General features: G+C 38.9%; 1 protein-coding gene and 1 long non-coding RNA gene across 2 annotated transcripts in view; one reads left to right on the top strand and one right to left on the bottom strand.

Annotated features, from left to right (window-relative positions):
• Positions 1-16,500, bottom strand: part of SLC2A13 (solute carrier family 2 member 13) — a 361,442-nt gene that overhangs the window by 7,335 nt on the left and 337,607 nt on the right. Inside the window, exons 8-9 of the mRNA XM_021673777.2 lie at positions 9,015-9,136; positions 8,737-8,889 (exon numbers count right to left, since the gene is read on the bottom strand). Coding sequence (XP_021529452.2) covers positions 8,737-8,889; positions 9,015-9,136 — 275 coding nt within the window. The remainder of the gene's footprint in view (positions 1-8,736; positions 8,890-9,014; positions 9,137-16,500) is intronic.
• Positions 1-16,500, top strand: part of LOC135271820 (uncharacterized) — a 30,722-nt gene that overhangs the window by 8,493 nt on the left and 5,729 nt on the right. The window contains exon 3 of the long non-coding RNA XR_010339955.1: positions 2,024-2,141. This is a non-coding gene — a long non-coding RNA (uncharacterized LOC135271820). The remainder of the gene's footprint in view (positions 1-2,023; positions 2,142-16,500) is intronic.

Raw genomic sequence — 16,500 nt, 5'->3', positions numbered from 1 at the left:
ATGATGGGCTGTGTCCTCACCCAAATCTCATCTTGAATTGTTCTTGTGATAGTGAGTTCTCATGAGATCTAATGGTTTTATAAGAAGAATTTCCCCTTTTGCTTAGCACATCTCCTTCCTGCCGTTACGTGAATAAGGATGTGTTTGCTTCCGCTTCCACCATAATTTCGTTTCCTTAGCCCTCCCAAGCTATGCGGAACTGTGAGGCAATTAAACCTCTTTCCTTTATAAATTATCCAGACTCGGGCATTTCTGTATGGCAGTGTGAGAACAGATTAATACAGTAAATTGGTATCACAGAGAGTGGGGGTATTGCTATAAAGATGCCCGAAAATGTGGAAGCGACTTTGGAAATGGATAACAGGCAGAGACTGGAACAGTTTGGAAGGCTCAGAAGAAGATAAGAAAATGTGGAAAAGTTTTTTTTTCTTTCTTTCTTTTCTTTTTTTTCTTCTTCCAAGAAGAAAAGAAAATGTGGGAAAGTTTGGAACTTCCTAGGGACTTGTTGAATGGTTTTGACCAAAATGCTGATAGTGATATGGACAATAAAGCCTAGGCTGAAGTGATCTCAGATGGAAATGAGGAGCTTGGAAACTGGAGCAAACGTGACTCTTGTTATGGTTCAGCAAACAGATGGTATTTTACCTCTGCCCTGGAGATCTCTGGAACTTTTTGAGCTTGAGAGAGATGGCTTCGGGTATCTGGTGGAAGAAATTTATAAGTGGCAAAATGTTCAAGAGGAAGCAGAGCAGAAAAGTTTGGAAAATTTGCAGCCTGACAATGTATTGGAAAAGAAGAACCCATTTTCTGGGGAAAAGTTCAAGCCTGCTGCAGAAATTTGCGTAAGTAACAAGGAGCCAAATGATAATCACCAAAACAATGGGAAAAATGTCTCTAGGTCAAGTCAGACCTTGTGACAGCCCCTCCCATCACAGGCTTTGGAAGCCTATGAGGGAAAAATGGTTTCATGGGCTAGGGTCCAGGGTCCAAGGGTTCCCTGCTGTGTGCGGCCTAGGGACTCAGTACTGTGCATCCCAGCTGCTCTAGCCATAGCTAAAAGGGGCCAAAGTACAGCTCAGGCCAATGCTTCAGAGGGTGCAAACCCCCAAGCTTAGGCAGCTTCCATATGGTGTTGAGCCCGCAAGTACACAGAAGTTAAGAATTGAGGTTTGGGAATCTCAACCTAGATTTCAGAGGATGTATGGGAATGCCTGTATGCCCAGGCAGAAGTTTGCTATAGGGGTGGAACCCTCATGGAGAACCTCTACTAGGGCAGTATGGAAAGGAAATGTGGGGTGGGAGCCCCCACACAGAGTCCCCACTGGGGTACAGCCTAGTGGAACTGTGAGGAAAGGGCCACCGTCTTCCAGACTCCAGAATGGTAGAGTCACTGAGAGCTTGCACCATGCTCCTGGAAAAGCCACAGACAATGCCAGCCCATGAAAGCAGCTGGGAAGGGGGATGTACCCTGCAAAGCCACAGGAGCAGGGCTGCCGAAGGCTGGGAGAACCTATCTCTTGCAACAGTGTGATGTGGATGTGAGACAGAGTCAAATGTGATCATTTAAGAGCTTAAGATTTGACTACCCCACTGCATTCTGAACTTGCCTGAGGTCTGTAGCCCCTTTGTTTTGGCCAATTTCTCTCATTTGGAAAAGGTATATTTATGCAATGCCTGTACCTTCATTGTACCTAGGAAGTAACTAACTTGCTTTTGATTCTATAGGCTCATAGGTGGAAGGGACTTGCTTTGTCTCAGATGAGGCTTTGGACTTGGACTTTTGGGTTAATGCTGGAATGAGCTAAGACTTTCGGGGGACTGTTGGAAAGGCATGACTATGTTTTGAAATGTGAGGAAATGAGATTTGGGAGGGGACAGGGGAGGAATAATATGGTTTGGCTGTGTCCCCACCCAAACCTGATCTTGAATTGTAGCTCCCATAATTTCCATGTGTCATGGGAGGGAGCTGGTGGGAGATAATTGAATCTTCGGGGCAGTTACATCCTTGCTGTTCTTGTGATAGTGACTGACTCCATGAAATCTGATGGTTTAATAAGAAGCTTTTCCCATTTTGCTTGGCACTTCTTCCTGCCATCATGTGAAGAAGGATGTGTTTGCTTCCACTTCTGCCATGACTGTAGGTAAGTTTCCTGAGGCCTCCCCAGCCACGTGGAACTGTGAGTCAGTTAAAAACCTCTTTCCTTTATAAATTACCCAGTCTCGGGCAGTTCTTTATACCAGCATGATAACTGAGTAATATAGTTCCTTTCATTTTAGTTTGGTTCACATTAAATATAACAAGGTTATATATTTTTACCTTGAGAAAACAATGAGAAAATAATACTGGGTCATCTGGAATGTCTGGCTGAGTGATACAGTGAGAGAAAGGCTACGTGGCTCTGTGGAGAATGTGGGCCTGAATTTCACATAATGACCCAGGCTGAATCCTTGGACAAACTTTCTTAAATTCTCTTGAACTCTGTTTCCTGATCTGTGCAATAGGGAAAATAATTCTTGCTTTGCTCAACTGTCAGAATAGAAATAATGTATGTTTCCTTGCCCACTAGAATTCTAAATATTGGTTACTCAAAAATGTGATGGCCAGATTGTTAAATTCTACTAAATGACCAGGAAAGGAAGAGTTGCTAAAAAGAGACAGAATGAGATTAGTGTGACTAACAAATTGGGATGTGTTCACAAAAAGGATGATAAGGTATAAGCCACATTAATAAATTGATAAGCTGCCTCTTGGAGAATGGGGGGAATTTTGACACACAAAAAAAATGAAAGGAGATGAAGTGCTATATTCTGAGCACAGATAAGCAAGGCTGTGAAAGTAGGAAAAGCAATGGAATCTTTAGCAGGGAGGGACACAGACTGGATGGTAATTATGAAGATACAGAAAAAATAAGTGCAGATGGTAAAATATTTTAGACTAAGCTAGGCTTCTAAACTACAAAATCTGTAACAGCAAACTCAGTTTGGCTTTATAAATATAATAGTATACATTTTGTCTTTATCATTATCTTTCACAATTTAGCATAATTAGAAGTAACAAATCAAATCTGTCAGTGCTAAACTCCTATAGTTAAAAGCATTAGTTGGATTAGGAAGATTCCTAAAGTTGATTACAGATTCTTACTTGTGACCTAGATTCCCAAAGCTGAATAATATCAAGGAATTCCTATTAAAATACAAGGTTCTTTTATAAAATCTCAGGAATCCAAAGCAGGCAAATGCCAAAACTGCCTAGTCAGTGTGGATTCCAATGGTAAGACCTGTGGTTAATTCACGTAGGAGTGTGGTATGACCTGGGAGACTGTGACCTGTTCCACGTCATGGTCAAATCAATCATGTAACTCAGTTTCCCATTTATTCCTCCCTTGGAATGAAAATGAAAAGAAAAATGTCTGTAAGAAGTCCATCAGGACTACTGAACAATGTGGATATTCCTCACCTTTATTCTAAGGAAATAAATCTTATTAGGGCCCTAAATTAAGTTCCAGATTAAAACTACCCTTTAACTGAATTACAGAAATTGAGGACTCAAAGGTCATGTTTGATTGAATTTCAGTAGTACCTCAAAAGAGAAGCTTTGATATAATGCCCTCCAAGGGATCTCTTTAGCCACATGTGCCATATGTAAAATGGCATATTGGTGATATTTCAATAATACTTTTTAGTAATAAACATTATTGAATGTGGGCATAAAGAAGACTTATAAGCAATATGGCTGAGGAAGGAATCAAATTTTGAGATCTATGAAACAGTTTAAAAAAAGGAGGCAGCAAAGAAGACACAGCTATTTCCACAGAAATACACTATTAGGATGTGTATGTATTAAATCAGGAACATAAATGCATAACTTACATAAATCAATAACATGTAGATTAAAATGACATGCAAAAAGGGGAAAAACTAGCCTGAACGGAACTATTTTTCTACTACTAGAGAGTACTAGACCAAATGGACCAGTGCTCTGACATGAGAGAAGCTAAAGCAAAATGCTTTCAACGGCTTGTTTTTGAAAGAATTCTGCTTATGCCCTATTTAAATTTCATTACTGTTGCATCATGTTTCTCTGTAAGGATAAATTCAAGAAAGAGGAGCTTCGCTGTCAAAAGTATAATATAATCATGTAGACTTTTATTATTTGGTCTATGCCTTTCTATGAAGAACGCTTTCTCAGGATGCCAGCATATATTTAGGTCTTCAAATATTTAAGTGTTCTGAAGAATCAGTAAACAGAAGGAAATACTTATTGTGCTCATATTTGTTATGTCATGAAGATAAGTTCATGAATTTATAGAAAAATTTTAATTGCCAAATGGGGTCCAGCTGAATATACTAAACATATATCCAGTTTAAAATGCAAGTGCATTTCCTTTTCAAGAAAATAAGTATTTTCAAATGTTCTAAGTGGTGATTAGGAGAGAGAAGAGTTTTATGAACATAATAAAATCATTAGATAAATACTAATAACCAAAAGCAAATACCAATTCAGCATGTTTAGAAGAGACAAGGAATAGATTTTTATAATGTTTCATCATATTCAACATTCATCTACAAAAATTTATCCAGATGCAAGATCTAGAGGGAAATTTATACTACTAAATGCCCACAAGAGAAAATAGGAAAGATCTAAAATCGACACCCTAATGTCATGATTAAAAGAACTAAAGGGGCAAGATCAAACAAATTCAAAAGCTAGCAGAAGACAAGAAATAACTAAGATCAGAGCAGAACTGAAGGAGAAGGAGACACAAAAACCCTAAATTCAGGAGCTGGTGTTCTGAAAAGATCAACAAAATAGACCACTAGCCAGACTAATGAAGAAGAGAAAAGAATCAAATAGATTTAATAAAAAATGATAAATGGGATATCACCACCGATTCTACAGAAATACAAACTACCATCAGAGATTACTACAAACACCTCTGTGCAAATAAACCAGTAAGTTTAGAAGAAATGGCTAAATTCCTGGACATTTCCACCCTCCTATCACTAAACCAAGAAGAAGTTGAATCCCTGAATAGACCAATAACAAGGCCTGAAATTGAGGCAGGAATTAATAGCCTACCAACCAAAAAAAGTCCAGGACCAGAAGGGTTCACAGCCGAATTCTACCAGAGGTACAATGAGGAGCTAGTACCATTCCTTCTGAAACTATTCCAAACAATACAAAAAGAGGGAATCCTCCTTAACTCATTTTATGAGAACTACATCATCCTCATACCAAAACCTGGCAGAGACACACCTTAAAAGGAAAATTTCAGGCTTGGCCTGAAATGCAAAAATCCTCAATAAAATACTGGGCAGCCAAATCCAACAGCACATCAAAAAGCTTATCCATCATGATCAAGTCAGCTTCATCCTGGGATGCAAGGCTGGTTCAACATATGCAAATCCATAAACATAATTCACCACATAAACAGAACCAAAGAGAAAAACCACATGATTATCTCAATAGACGCAGAGAAGGCCTTCAACAAAATTCAACAGCCCTTTATGTGAAAAACTCTCAATAAACTAGGTATCAATGGAACGTATCTCAAAATAGTAAGCTATTTATGACAAACCTGCAGCCAATATCATACTAAATAAGCAACAGCTAGAAGCATTCCCTTTGAAAACAGTCACAAGATAAGGATGCCCTCTCTCATCACTCTTATTCAACATAGTATTGGAAGTTCTGGCCAGGGGAATTGGGCAAGAAAAAGGGTATTCAGTTAGGAAAAGAGGAAGTCAAATTGTCTCTATTTGCGGATGACATGACTATATATTTAGAAGACCCCACTGTCTCAGCCCAAAATCTCCTTAAACTGATAAGCAACTTCAGCGAAGTCTCAGGATACAAAATCTGTATGCAAAAATCACAAGCATTTCTATATACCAATAACAGCCAAATCATGAGTGAAGTCCCATTCACAATTGCTAAAAAGAGAATAAAATATCTAGGAATACAACTAACAAGGTATGTGAAGGACCTCTTCAAGGAGAACTACAAACTGCTGTTCAAGAAAATAAGAGAGGTCACAAACAGATGGAAAAACATTCCATACTCATGGATATGAAGAATAAATATCATGAAAATGGCCATACTGCCCAAAGTAATTTATAGATTCAATGCTATCCCCATCAAGCTACCACTGATTTTCTTCACAGAATTGGAAAACACCTTAAACTCCATATGGAACCAAAAAAGAGCCCACCAAACCAAGACAATCTTAAGCAAAAAGAGCTGGAATCATCACGCTACCTGACTTCAAACTATACGAGAAGGCTACAGCAATCAAAACAGCATGGTACTGGTACCAAGACAGAGATACAGACCAATGGAACAGAACAGAGGCCTCAGAAATAATGCCACACATCTACAACCATCTGATCTTTGACATACATGACAAAAACAATCAATGGGGAAAGGATTCGCTATTTAATAAATGGTGTTGGGAAAACTGGCTAACCATATGCAGAAAGCTGAAACTGGATCCCTTCCTTACACCTTAAACAAAAATTAATTCAAAATTGATTAAAGATTTAAACATAAGACCTAACACCATAAAAACCCTAGAAGAAAACCTAGGCAAAACCATTCAGGACATAGGCATGGGCAAGGACTTCATGACTAAAACACCAAAAGCAATGGCAACAAAAGCCAAAATAGACAATTGGTATCTAATTAAACTCAAGGGCTTCTGCACAGAAAAAGAAACTATCATTAGAGTCAACAGGCAACCAACAGAATAGGAAAAAATTTTTGCAATCTACCGATCCGACAAAGGGCTAATATCTAGAATCTACAAAGAATATAAACAAACTTACAGGAAAAAAACAACCACATCAAAAAGTGGGTGAAGGACATGAACAGATACTTCTCAAAAGAAGACATTTATGCAGCCAACAAACCTTTGAAAAAAAGCTCATCATCACTGGTCATTAGAGAAATGCAAATCAAAACCACATTGAGATACCATCTCACACCAATTAAAATGGTGATCATTAAAAAATCAGGAGACAACAGATGCTGGAGAGAATGTAGAGAAATAGGAACACTTTTACACTGTTGGTGGGAGTGTAAATTAGTTCAACCATTGTGGAAGACAGTGTGGCAATTCCTGAAGGATTGAGAACCAGAAATACCATTTGACCCAGCACTCCCATTACTAGGTATATACCCAAAGGAGTATAAATCATTCTATTATAAAGACATATGAACACATTGGTTTACTGTGACACTGTTCACAATAACAGACACTTGAAACCAACCCAGATGTCCATCAGTGATAGACTGGATAAAGAAAATGTGGAACATATACACCATGGAATACTATGCAGCCATAAAAAAGGATGAGTTCATGTCCTTTGCAGGGACATGGATGAAGCTGAAAACCATCATTCTCAGCAAACTGACACAAGAATAGAAAACCAAACACCACAAGTTCTCATAGGTGGGTGTTGAACAATGAGAACACATGGACACAGGGAAGGGAACATCACACACTGGGGCCCGTCATGGGGTAAGTGACTAGGGAAGGCATAGCACTAGGATAAATACCTAATGTAGTTGATGGAGTGATGGATGCAGCAAACCACCATGGCACGTGTATACCTATGTAACAAACCTGCACGTTTTGCATATACATGGACCCCAGAACTGAAAGTATAATAATAAAAAAAAACGATGTATTTATTCATTTGACAAATACTTTTCAGTGCTTATCAGGTGGAAGGAACCGGGAATGTAACAATGAACAAGGCGCAGTCCTGGCCCTCCAGAGATTTATGTAGTAAACTTCCCTGTAGTAGAGGGAGCTGGGGGCAGACAAACCTGTTCTTGCAACGAGGGCTGATAAGTGCCCGGATCACAGAATAAAGTGAGACTGTGGGGAGATCAGAGAAGGGCTTCTGGGAGAATGGTCTAAGCAACAGGCATTCCACCTCTACCACAGGGACTTAGAAGGAGAGTAGAAAGAAACCTCACACTACGAATAATCCTATTGCAACCTATAAAGTCATGTGATCAATGCAGAAATTTTTTCTAAAAAGCAGTCTTTTCACTTTAGTAAAAGTGGATTTCAAGTAGCTCCCCAAAGTATTTTCCTGACTCAGCCACTAAGCACTATTGTTTTTTATTTTGAATTATGGTCTCCACACATTTGCATTTGAACAGTTCTGTCATATTTATACTTTCGCAAGTGGTAAGTGCTGGTCTCAGAGGACACCGAAATGCATATGCATTGGCCTGAGCAGCACAGGTGATACCGTGGAAGGTATGGCCACAGCACAGAATATTGTTAAGTGTCTGGGGAAGCTACTTTCAGCCCTCCTCAGATTCTGCTCTTGGACTTGACGCTATCCCTGTCGCAGGGTATCTCATTGGCCCTGGACTCCCTGCCTACATCTTTTTTACAATTTTGTGTTTTTTAGGTTTCAGTGAAACTACAAGCTATGCTGTAAAGAATTCCACCTGGGGAGATAGCTGGGAGATGTCTGAGTTGGGAGACAGCCCTAAGCACTGTGGGACAAGAAGCAATGCTGTTTAGCATAGGGGAATCCCTCTTTTCTTTCCCAGACACATTTTCAAGGCCTTTGGAAAATGAGAAAGCCACATGGAGATACTTCCAACAGCAAAACATAACCACATACTCTCAATCACAAATGATATTATAGTATATCTAAAAATAGAGTAATAAAAATAAAAACAAAATTATGTTGGAAAAAATATTCTCTTACCATAGTATGTAAGATACTCTGCTGTGTGTAAAAATGTTAGTGAAACCAGAACATTGAAAATCCAGTTTATTCCAGATGAACATGCATTTCCTGTACTTCTTGCCCAAAGGGGATATATTTCAGAATTCACAGTCCAAGGCATTGGTCCCATTCCTGAGAAATAAAACATTAAAAACTTTAGTAAAATAGCATGTAAGATATTTGAAAAATTATAGTTTCTCTACTCTAAAAAGAGGCAATTCAATTAATGCAACAGTAATAACAAAGCCTTTGTTTACCAGGTGCAAAGAAAACAAGATATAAAATAAGGCCCAGAAGTGCAGTCCAGGAGTATGGCGTAGGGCAGAAATTGTAAGCCCAAAATATGTCTTCTGTTTTGAACTTTGTTTCATTTTCACACCTGAAAAATAATGCAATATAAGTATTAATGTTTTAGGCTACAGTTGCAGAAATTCAATATGATCATATTTATGTATTTGGAAATTCCTTAATGTCTTAAAGGGTCCAAAATGTTTTTCTTAAAAGAAATAGGAACTGAATATGCAGTATTAGATCTGCAAGCTCACATAGGAATTTTAAAGCTAATTCAAGAGCAAAACAAAGAAAGACACTATGTTTTATAATCATTTCCCATAAATTAGACATGATTTCTAGTTAGTCCCTGGAAGCTGCAGTAACACTTCAGTACCACTGAGAGTCAGTATGTTGTAGTAGAATTTGCAATCAGGACAAGATTCAAATTTTAGAGCCAGATATTTTTCATCAGATAAAATGGGGATAACACTTTGTAGACTATTTTAAGAATTAGAAGGGTAACCTGTAAAGGGTGATGGGATGGATGAGAGGAGCAACTGATTCTGATTCCAGATAGCCCTCTCCCTTCCAGGTCTGTGTCCTTGCTTCGATACCAGTCACTCCCTGATGACCTTGCCTTCTTAATCCATAGTAAAGCAAAGCATCCTAAAGTTTGATTAATTCTGAAGTTGAACTTCCAATTCTTTACCTTAATTGCCCCTGAAGATATTACCAGCCTCAAAAACATTCCTATCCCCTATTGTCAATTTAGACTATTGTTCTGTCTCCTTCAACCTCTAACTTTGAACCTTGTCATCCAAGCCCTATTGTTATAGTATTTATCAACTCATCATAACATTCTACCTCTCTTGATGATTTGGGTGCCTGCTCAGTCCTCCTCCTTCCATCTCTTGCCACATTCATTTATATTTAATTCATTGGCCTCATTTTTAAAAAAATTAAATTTAAGTTCCAGGATACATGTGCAGGACCTGCAGGTTTGTTACATAGGTAAATGCTTACCGTGGTGTTTTGGTGCATCTATCAACCCATCGCCTAGGTATTAAGCCCCATGTGCATTAGCTATTTATCCTGATGCTGTCCCTCCTCCCAGCCCCTCCAGGCCCTAGTGTGCATTGTACCCTTCTCTGTGTCCATGTGTTCTCGTTGTTCAGCTCCCACTTAGAAGTGAGAACATGTGGTGTGTGGTTTTCTGTGCTCCATATAATGCATTTGTCTAATTCCTTATGTAATCTCCAACACTACAGAGAGCGGTTTACAGTTCGCTTGATTTGGAACTATTTTACTTCAGACTTCCATCCTTCCTTTTCTGATTACAAGCACTGCTTTGTTTATTTGCTCATTTTTGATAATCTCTGCTACACCCAGATCTGCCTTTGGATTATAAACTCCTCTCAGTATTCATTTACCTTATTGCTCAGCTTATAACATGGAAATATAGGCATAACTTGGAGATACCGCCAGGTCAGTTCCAGACCACTGCAATAAAGTGAGTCACAGAAATTTTTTGGTTTCCTAGTGCATATAAAAGTTATGTTTCCACAAAAGCGTAGTCTATTACATGTTCAATAACACTGTCTAAAAATGTATAAACTTTAATTTTAAAATATTTTATTGCTAAAAAATGCTAATGATCATCTGCACCTTCCATGAGTCATCTTTTTGGTGGTGGGTCTTGCCACAATGTTGAGGGCTACTGACTGATTAGGGTAGTAGTTGCTGAAGGCTGGGGTGGCAATTTCTCAAAATAAGACAACAAGGAAGTTTGCCAAATTGACTTTTTCCCTTCACTAACGATTTCTCTGTAGCATGCAATGATGTTTGATAGCATTTTACACAGAGAACTTCTTTCAAAATTGGAGTCAATCCTCTCAAACTCTGCTACTGCTTTGTCAACTAAGTTCATGTGATACTCTAAATCCTTTGATACCATTTCAACAATGTCCATAGCACTTTCATCAGGAGTAGATTCCATCTCAGAACTACTTTCTTTGTTTCTCCTTAAGAAACAACTCCTTATCTGTTCAAGTTTTTTCATGAGATTGCAGCAATTTAGTCACATCTTCCAGTTCCACTTCTATAATAGTTCTCTCGCTGTTTTCCACTGTATCTGAAGTTACTTTCTCCGCTAAAGTCTTCAGCCACTTAAAGTCATCCATGAAGGTTGGAATCAACTTCTTGCAAACTTCCAAACTGTTCATTTGGTATTTTGACCTCCTCCCATGAATCATGAATGTGGGCATCCAGAATAGTGAAGCCTTTCCAGAAAATTTTCACTTTACTTGGTCTAGATCCATCTGAGGAATCACTATGGGAGCTATGGCTTTAGAAAATGCATTTCTTAAATAATAAGACTTGAAAGTCAAAGTGACTGCTTGATCCATGGGCTGCAGAATGGATGCTGTGTTAGCAGGTATAAAAACAACATTCATCTCCTTGTACATCTCCATCAGACCTCCTGAGTGACCAGTGTCAATCAGCAGTAATATTTTGAAAGGAATCTTTTGTTTTTTTTCTGAGCAGGTCTCCACAGTGGCTTAAAATATTCACTAAACTATGCTGTAAACATAAGTGCTGTCATTTAGGCTTTGTTGTTTCGTTTTTAGAGCACAGGTTGAACAGATTTAGCCTGTCTTAAGGGCTCTAGGATTTTTAGAGTGGCAAATAAGCATTGGCTTCACCTTAAAAGTCACCAGCTGCATTATATCCTAACAAGAGAGCCAGCCTGTCCTTTGAAGCTAGGCATTGACTTCTCCTCTCTAGCTGTGAGAGTCCTGGATGATATCTTCCTCCAACAGAAGGTGTTTTCATCTCCACTGAAAAATCTGTTGTTTAGTATAGCCACCTGATACGATTTGGCTATGTCCCACCCAAATCTCATCTTGAATTGTAGTTCCCATAATCTCCAATAACAATAACATTATCTTGGAGAATGTTGTGGGAGAAATCCAACGAATCATGGGAGTGGTTACCCTTATGCTGTTCTGATAGTGAGTGAGTTCTCATGAGATCTGATGGTTTTATAAGGGGCTTTTCCCCTTTTTACTTGACACTTCTTTTTCCTGCCACCATGTGAAGAGGACATGTTTGCTTCCCCTTCCTCCATGATTGTAAGTTTCCTGAGACTTCCCAGCCCTGTGGAACCATGAGTCAATTAAACCTCTTTCCCTTATAACCTACCCAGTCTCAGGCAGTTCTTTATAGCAGTGTGAGAACAGACTAATACACCACCTTTATCAGTTATCTTAGCTAGATGTTCTGGAAAACTTGATACCACTTCTCCATCAGCACTTGCTGCCTCACCTTGCAACAAGGTGCGAAGTAAAGACAGCTTCCTCCCTTAACCCTCGTGAATCAACCTTTGCTAGACTCAAACTTTTCTTCTGCAGCTTCCTCATCTCTCTCAGTCTTCACAGAATTACATGGAATTGGAGACGTATTCTAGATTAGGCTTGTGCTTAAGGGAATTTTGTGGCTGGTTTGATCATCTATCCAGACCACTCAAACTTTCTTCATATCAGCAATAAGGCTGTTGCATTTTCTTATCATTTGTGTGTTCACTGGCGTAGCACTTTTAATATCCTTTAAGAATTTTTCTTTTGTAGCCACAGTTTGGCTATTTGGTGCAAGAGGCCTAGCTTTCAGCCTATCTCAGCTTTCAATATGCCTTCCTTAGTAAGCCTAATCATTTCTAGCTTTTAATTTAAAGTGAGAGTCATGCTACTATTCCTATCAATTGAACACTTAGAGGCCATCATAGAGTTATTAACTGTAGTATCTTAGGGAATAGAGAGGCCCCAGAAGAGGGAGACAAAAAAGGAAATGGCTGGTTGGTGCCATGATCAGAACACACACAACATTTATAATTAAGTTTGACGTCTTATATACAGGTGCTGTTTGTGATGCCCCACAACAATTATTATAGTAACATTAAAGAATACTGATCATCGTAACAGATGTAATAATGAAAAAGTATGAAATAATGTGAGAGTTACCAAAACATGACACAAAGACACTAAACGAGCATATACTGTTGGAAAAATGTTGCCAGTAGACTGGCTTGATGCAGGGCTGCCAGAAAACTTCAGTTTGTAAAACAAAATGCAATGTCTATGAAGTGCAGTGATGGGAAGCACAATATAATGAGGTATATACTGTCTTCACTGGCCTCTAGAATCCATTCTCCTTTTTTTTTTTCCTGCCATTTTCACCATTTGAGTTCTCAACCTGGTGTGGCATTATTAACTTCTTTCAACAACCACTTCTCAGAAACTGACCAGTGTTATGAAACCATGCTGTTGGGCTCTATTAAAAGTTTATGCCATTTCATCTCAGTTGGTTCTCTAATGATGCTTATTTTATCCTTTATTGTCTTCTCTACTGAATTATCTGTTTATCTTAGACATTGAGTAAACTTCTGTTAACTATTGACTCAATTAATTAAAATATTTCTTACCATCTTATAGTCCTGAAACCTTTCCTTTTGTTTCCTATGTAGATGAACTTACCTCCTTTTTTTGAGAAAATTTATCAATTTTAGTTGAGAAAAATAAAATATAATTAGGAATCGAGATGCTTTGGAGGACTTGATACATTTGAATCTGAAGAACAGATATTTTTAACAATTGGAATTCCTTTTAAGGAACTAAGGATCATTAATTTAAACATTAATTTTTCTCTATCAACTTCTACTTTTCTGTATTTTTCTCGATATTTGAGGAAAAAAAAGCTTTTGACAAAATATTGTAGGTAGGCTTCCTTCCTCCCTCCAGGGGTACATGTGTCTCGCCCTAAGGACTGCCCTTCTTATCAGTGGTCTTGCATCTCATTCTTCTGCCCCCTCTTGGATCACATTCCATCGATATCTCTTCTTTTCCTGCCCTGTTTAGTTTCTTCCTACTTGAGCCTTCCCTTCGGTCTACAATACACAATGTTCAACCCCTCTCATATTCCTACAACTAGCTCTCCTGAAATACCAGAAGTTTATACTCATGAGTTTTTCCTGACCACATACTCCTCCTTTCACAGCCTAACTCTTCCACCCTCCCAGATGCTGGCTAACTCTTACATGGTCTCTTTTCCTGGCTATGTTCACACAAAAGTAATCAATTATCTCCTAATCCCCAAATTCAGGTTTCTTGTCTTAATCTTGATGCTCTTTGATCACTCTGTGGTGCTTGGTATTTGCTGACAACTCTTCTTCCTTCTCTTCCCTCTTTGCTTTTATATCCGTATCTCCTTTTTAGCTCTCTGACCTATATGTATTCATTTCTTTTTACAGTGCCTCTTCCTCTTCTCAACCTCTAAATATAGGTGTCCTCTAAGGTTCTATTTTGGAACCTATACCCTCTCTCATAATCATCTAATCTAATTTTAGGACTATATAATTTCCATGTGGATGGTCCTCAATAGTTTATTATGGCCTTGATCTTTCTTCCAAGTTCCACTGATGGAATTTAGGTACTTAAATACCTAAAATAGCAGAGTTACTATGAACAGCTACATCCAGCCATGGCTCAAATGCAGTGTAACTACGATGAAATGACTTCTCCAGGAGGGAGCATGAGGCTGCTCTGAGTTCAAATCGTGACTTTGCCACTTACTAGCTATATTCATTCCAAAACTTATATAATGAACATTTTCATGTGTCAGACATAATGTCAGAGATAAAAGCTATGAACAAAATAACCAGTACATTTACAAAACCTTGAGTTTAGTGGGCACTGGCATGGTCTGGTTTCCCAATCTGTAAAATCAGGGAAAGGACTGTATCATGGGCTGTTGGAAACATTAAATATTTCCGTTTGCATAAGCATAGAACATCTGCATACTCAGTGCTTAGCATACTGCCTGGCATGTGGTATATGCATAGCATAAGTATTACTTTACTAGTGCCCCTCATGACATTTCTATTTTAGTTAACACCACCTTTCCCTAAATTAGAATGGTTTAAAATCTTGGATTATCTTCATTTTCCTCTTATCCACTTCTCTTAGGTCCTTTATACTTTTAAGTCCAAGTAAAGAAAAGTGGCCAAGACTGAGCATCAGCATTGGCATCCTAGGTTCGGATCTAGCCTGGGACACTCAGATGTGAAGCTACGATATATGTGACCTCTAGGTGCTTAACATCTCAACCCTGTGTCATCATCTGTGAAATAAGGGTTTTCCTGGCACCTACCTTAAATATTTTGATGCTTATGTTAGATAATGTACACAAAGAACTTCACATGGTATAGGCAAGAAATAGTATTTCCTAGACATAATTTCTTGAATCTGACTTTTCTATTTGCATTAACACCACCCTAATTTAGACTCTTTGTGTGTGTCCCATCACCTGCCTCTGCCTTTCAGGGAGACTGACTCTAGAGTAACCCTGATGATTCCTATTTCCTGATTTTCTTTTCTTTTCTTTTTGAGGTGAAGTCTCACTCTGTTGCCCAGGCTGGAGAGCAGTGGTGCGATCTGGGCTCACCACAATCTCCGCCTCCCAGGATCAAGCAATTCTCCTGCCTCAGCCTCCCGAGTAGCTGGGACTACAGGTGTATGCCACCATGCCCAGCTAATTTTGGATTTTTAGTAGAGACGGGGTTTCACTACATTGGCCAGGCTAGTCTCGAACTCCTGACCTCATGATCTGCCCACCTCAGCCTCCCAAAGTGTTGAGATTACAGGAATGAGCCACCACACCTGGCCTGTTTCCTGATTTTCATGCCTTGTGTAGTTCCTTCTCCTGGAGTGTGAGAGTGTCCTGGGACTTGCTTCTAACCAATAGAATATGACAGAGGTGACAGGACATATGTGATTAAGATTCCAGTGTTGTTGAGGTGAAGTCTCTCATTCCCTTGCTGGTTTTGGAGAAGCAGGCTGCTATGTTGTGGGATGCCTATGCTGGGAGACTTGTGGAAGGAACTGAGGGTAGCCTCTGCCCAACAGCTAGCAAGAAACGGAAGTCCTCAGCACAAAACGACAAATTACTGAATTCTGCTAACAAAAGTAAATCCGTCTCCAGCTGAGTCTTAGATGAAACCATAGTTCCACACTGCACACTGATTGTAGGCTTGTGAGACCCTAAGCTATGCCTGCATTCCTGACCCACAGGAAGTGCTATATTATTAATGTGTGTTGCAGTAGTAAATGAATACAGTTTCCTGATTTTCCTGCTACTGTCATTCTTTTCTTCAAACTCACACCCTACCAATTTAAGCACCCTGGCCACCTCAGTGCTCAAAAAGCTCCATTCTCCTTATTCCAGCAGTCTACAAAATGGACTGTAAAATGTGGCTACAGCCTATCTTATTTTGTACTCCTATACACAATCCTTTTATCCAACTAAACTAGATTACATATTTTCTGAACTTACATTCTAGACCCAGTATCTCCTACTCATGACATTTCCTATAACTGAAGGCAAACTCTTATTCCTGACATCTACTGTTAGTAACTATCA

The sequence above is a fragment of the Aotus nancymaae genome, unplaced genomic scaffold, assembly GCF_030222135.1.
Source record: "Aotus nancymaae isolate 86718 unplaced genomic scaffold, 86718_ANA_hifiasm-v0.15.2.pri h1tg000092l, whole genome shotgun sequence".
Taxonomy (NCBI): domain Eukaryota; kingdom Metazoa; phylum Chordata; class Mammalia; order Primates; family Aotidae; genus Aotus; species Aotus nancymaae.
The sequence above is the reverse complement of the archived record's forward strand: the minus strand, read 5'-3'. Positions and strand labels throughout refer to the sequence as shown.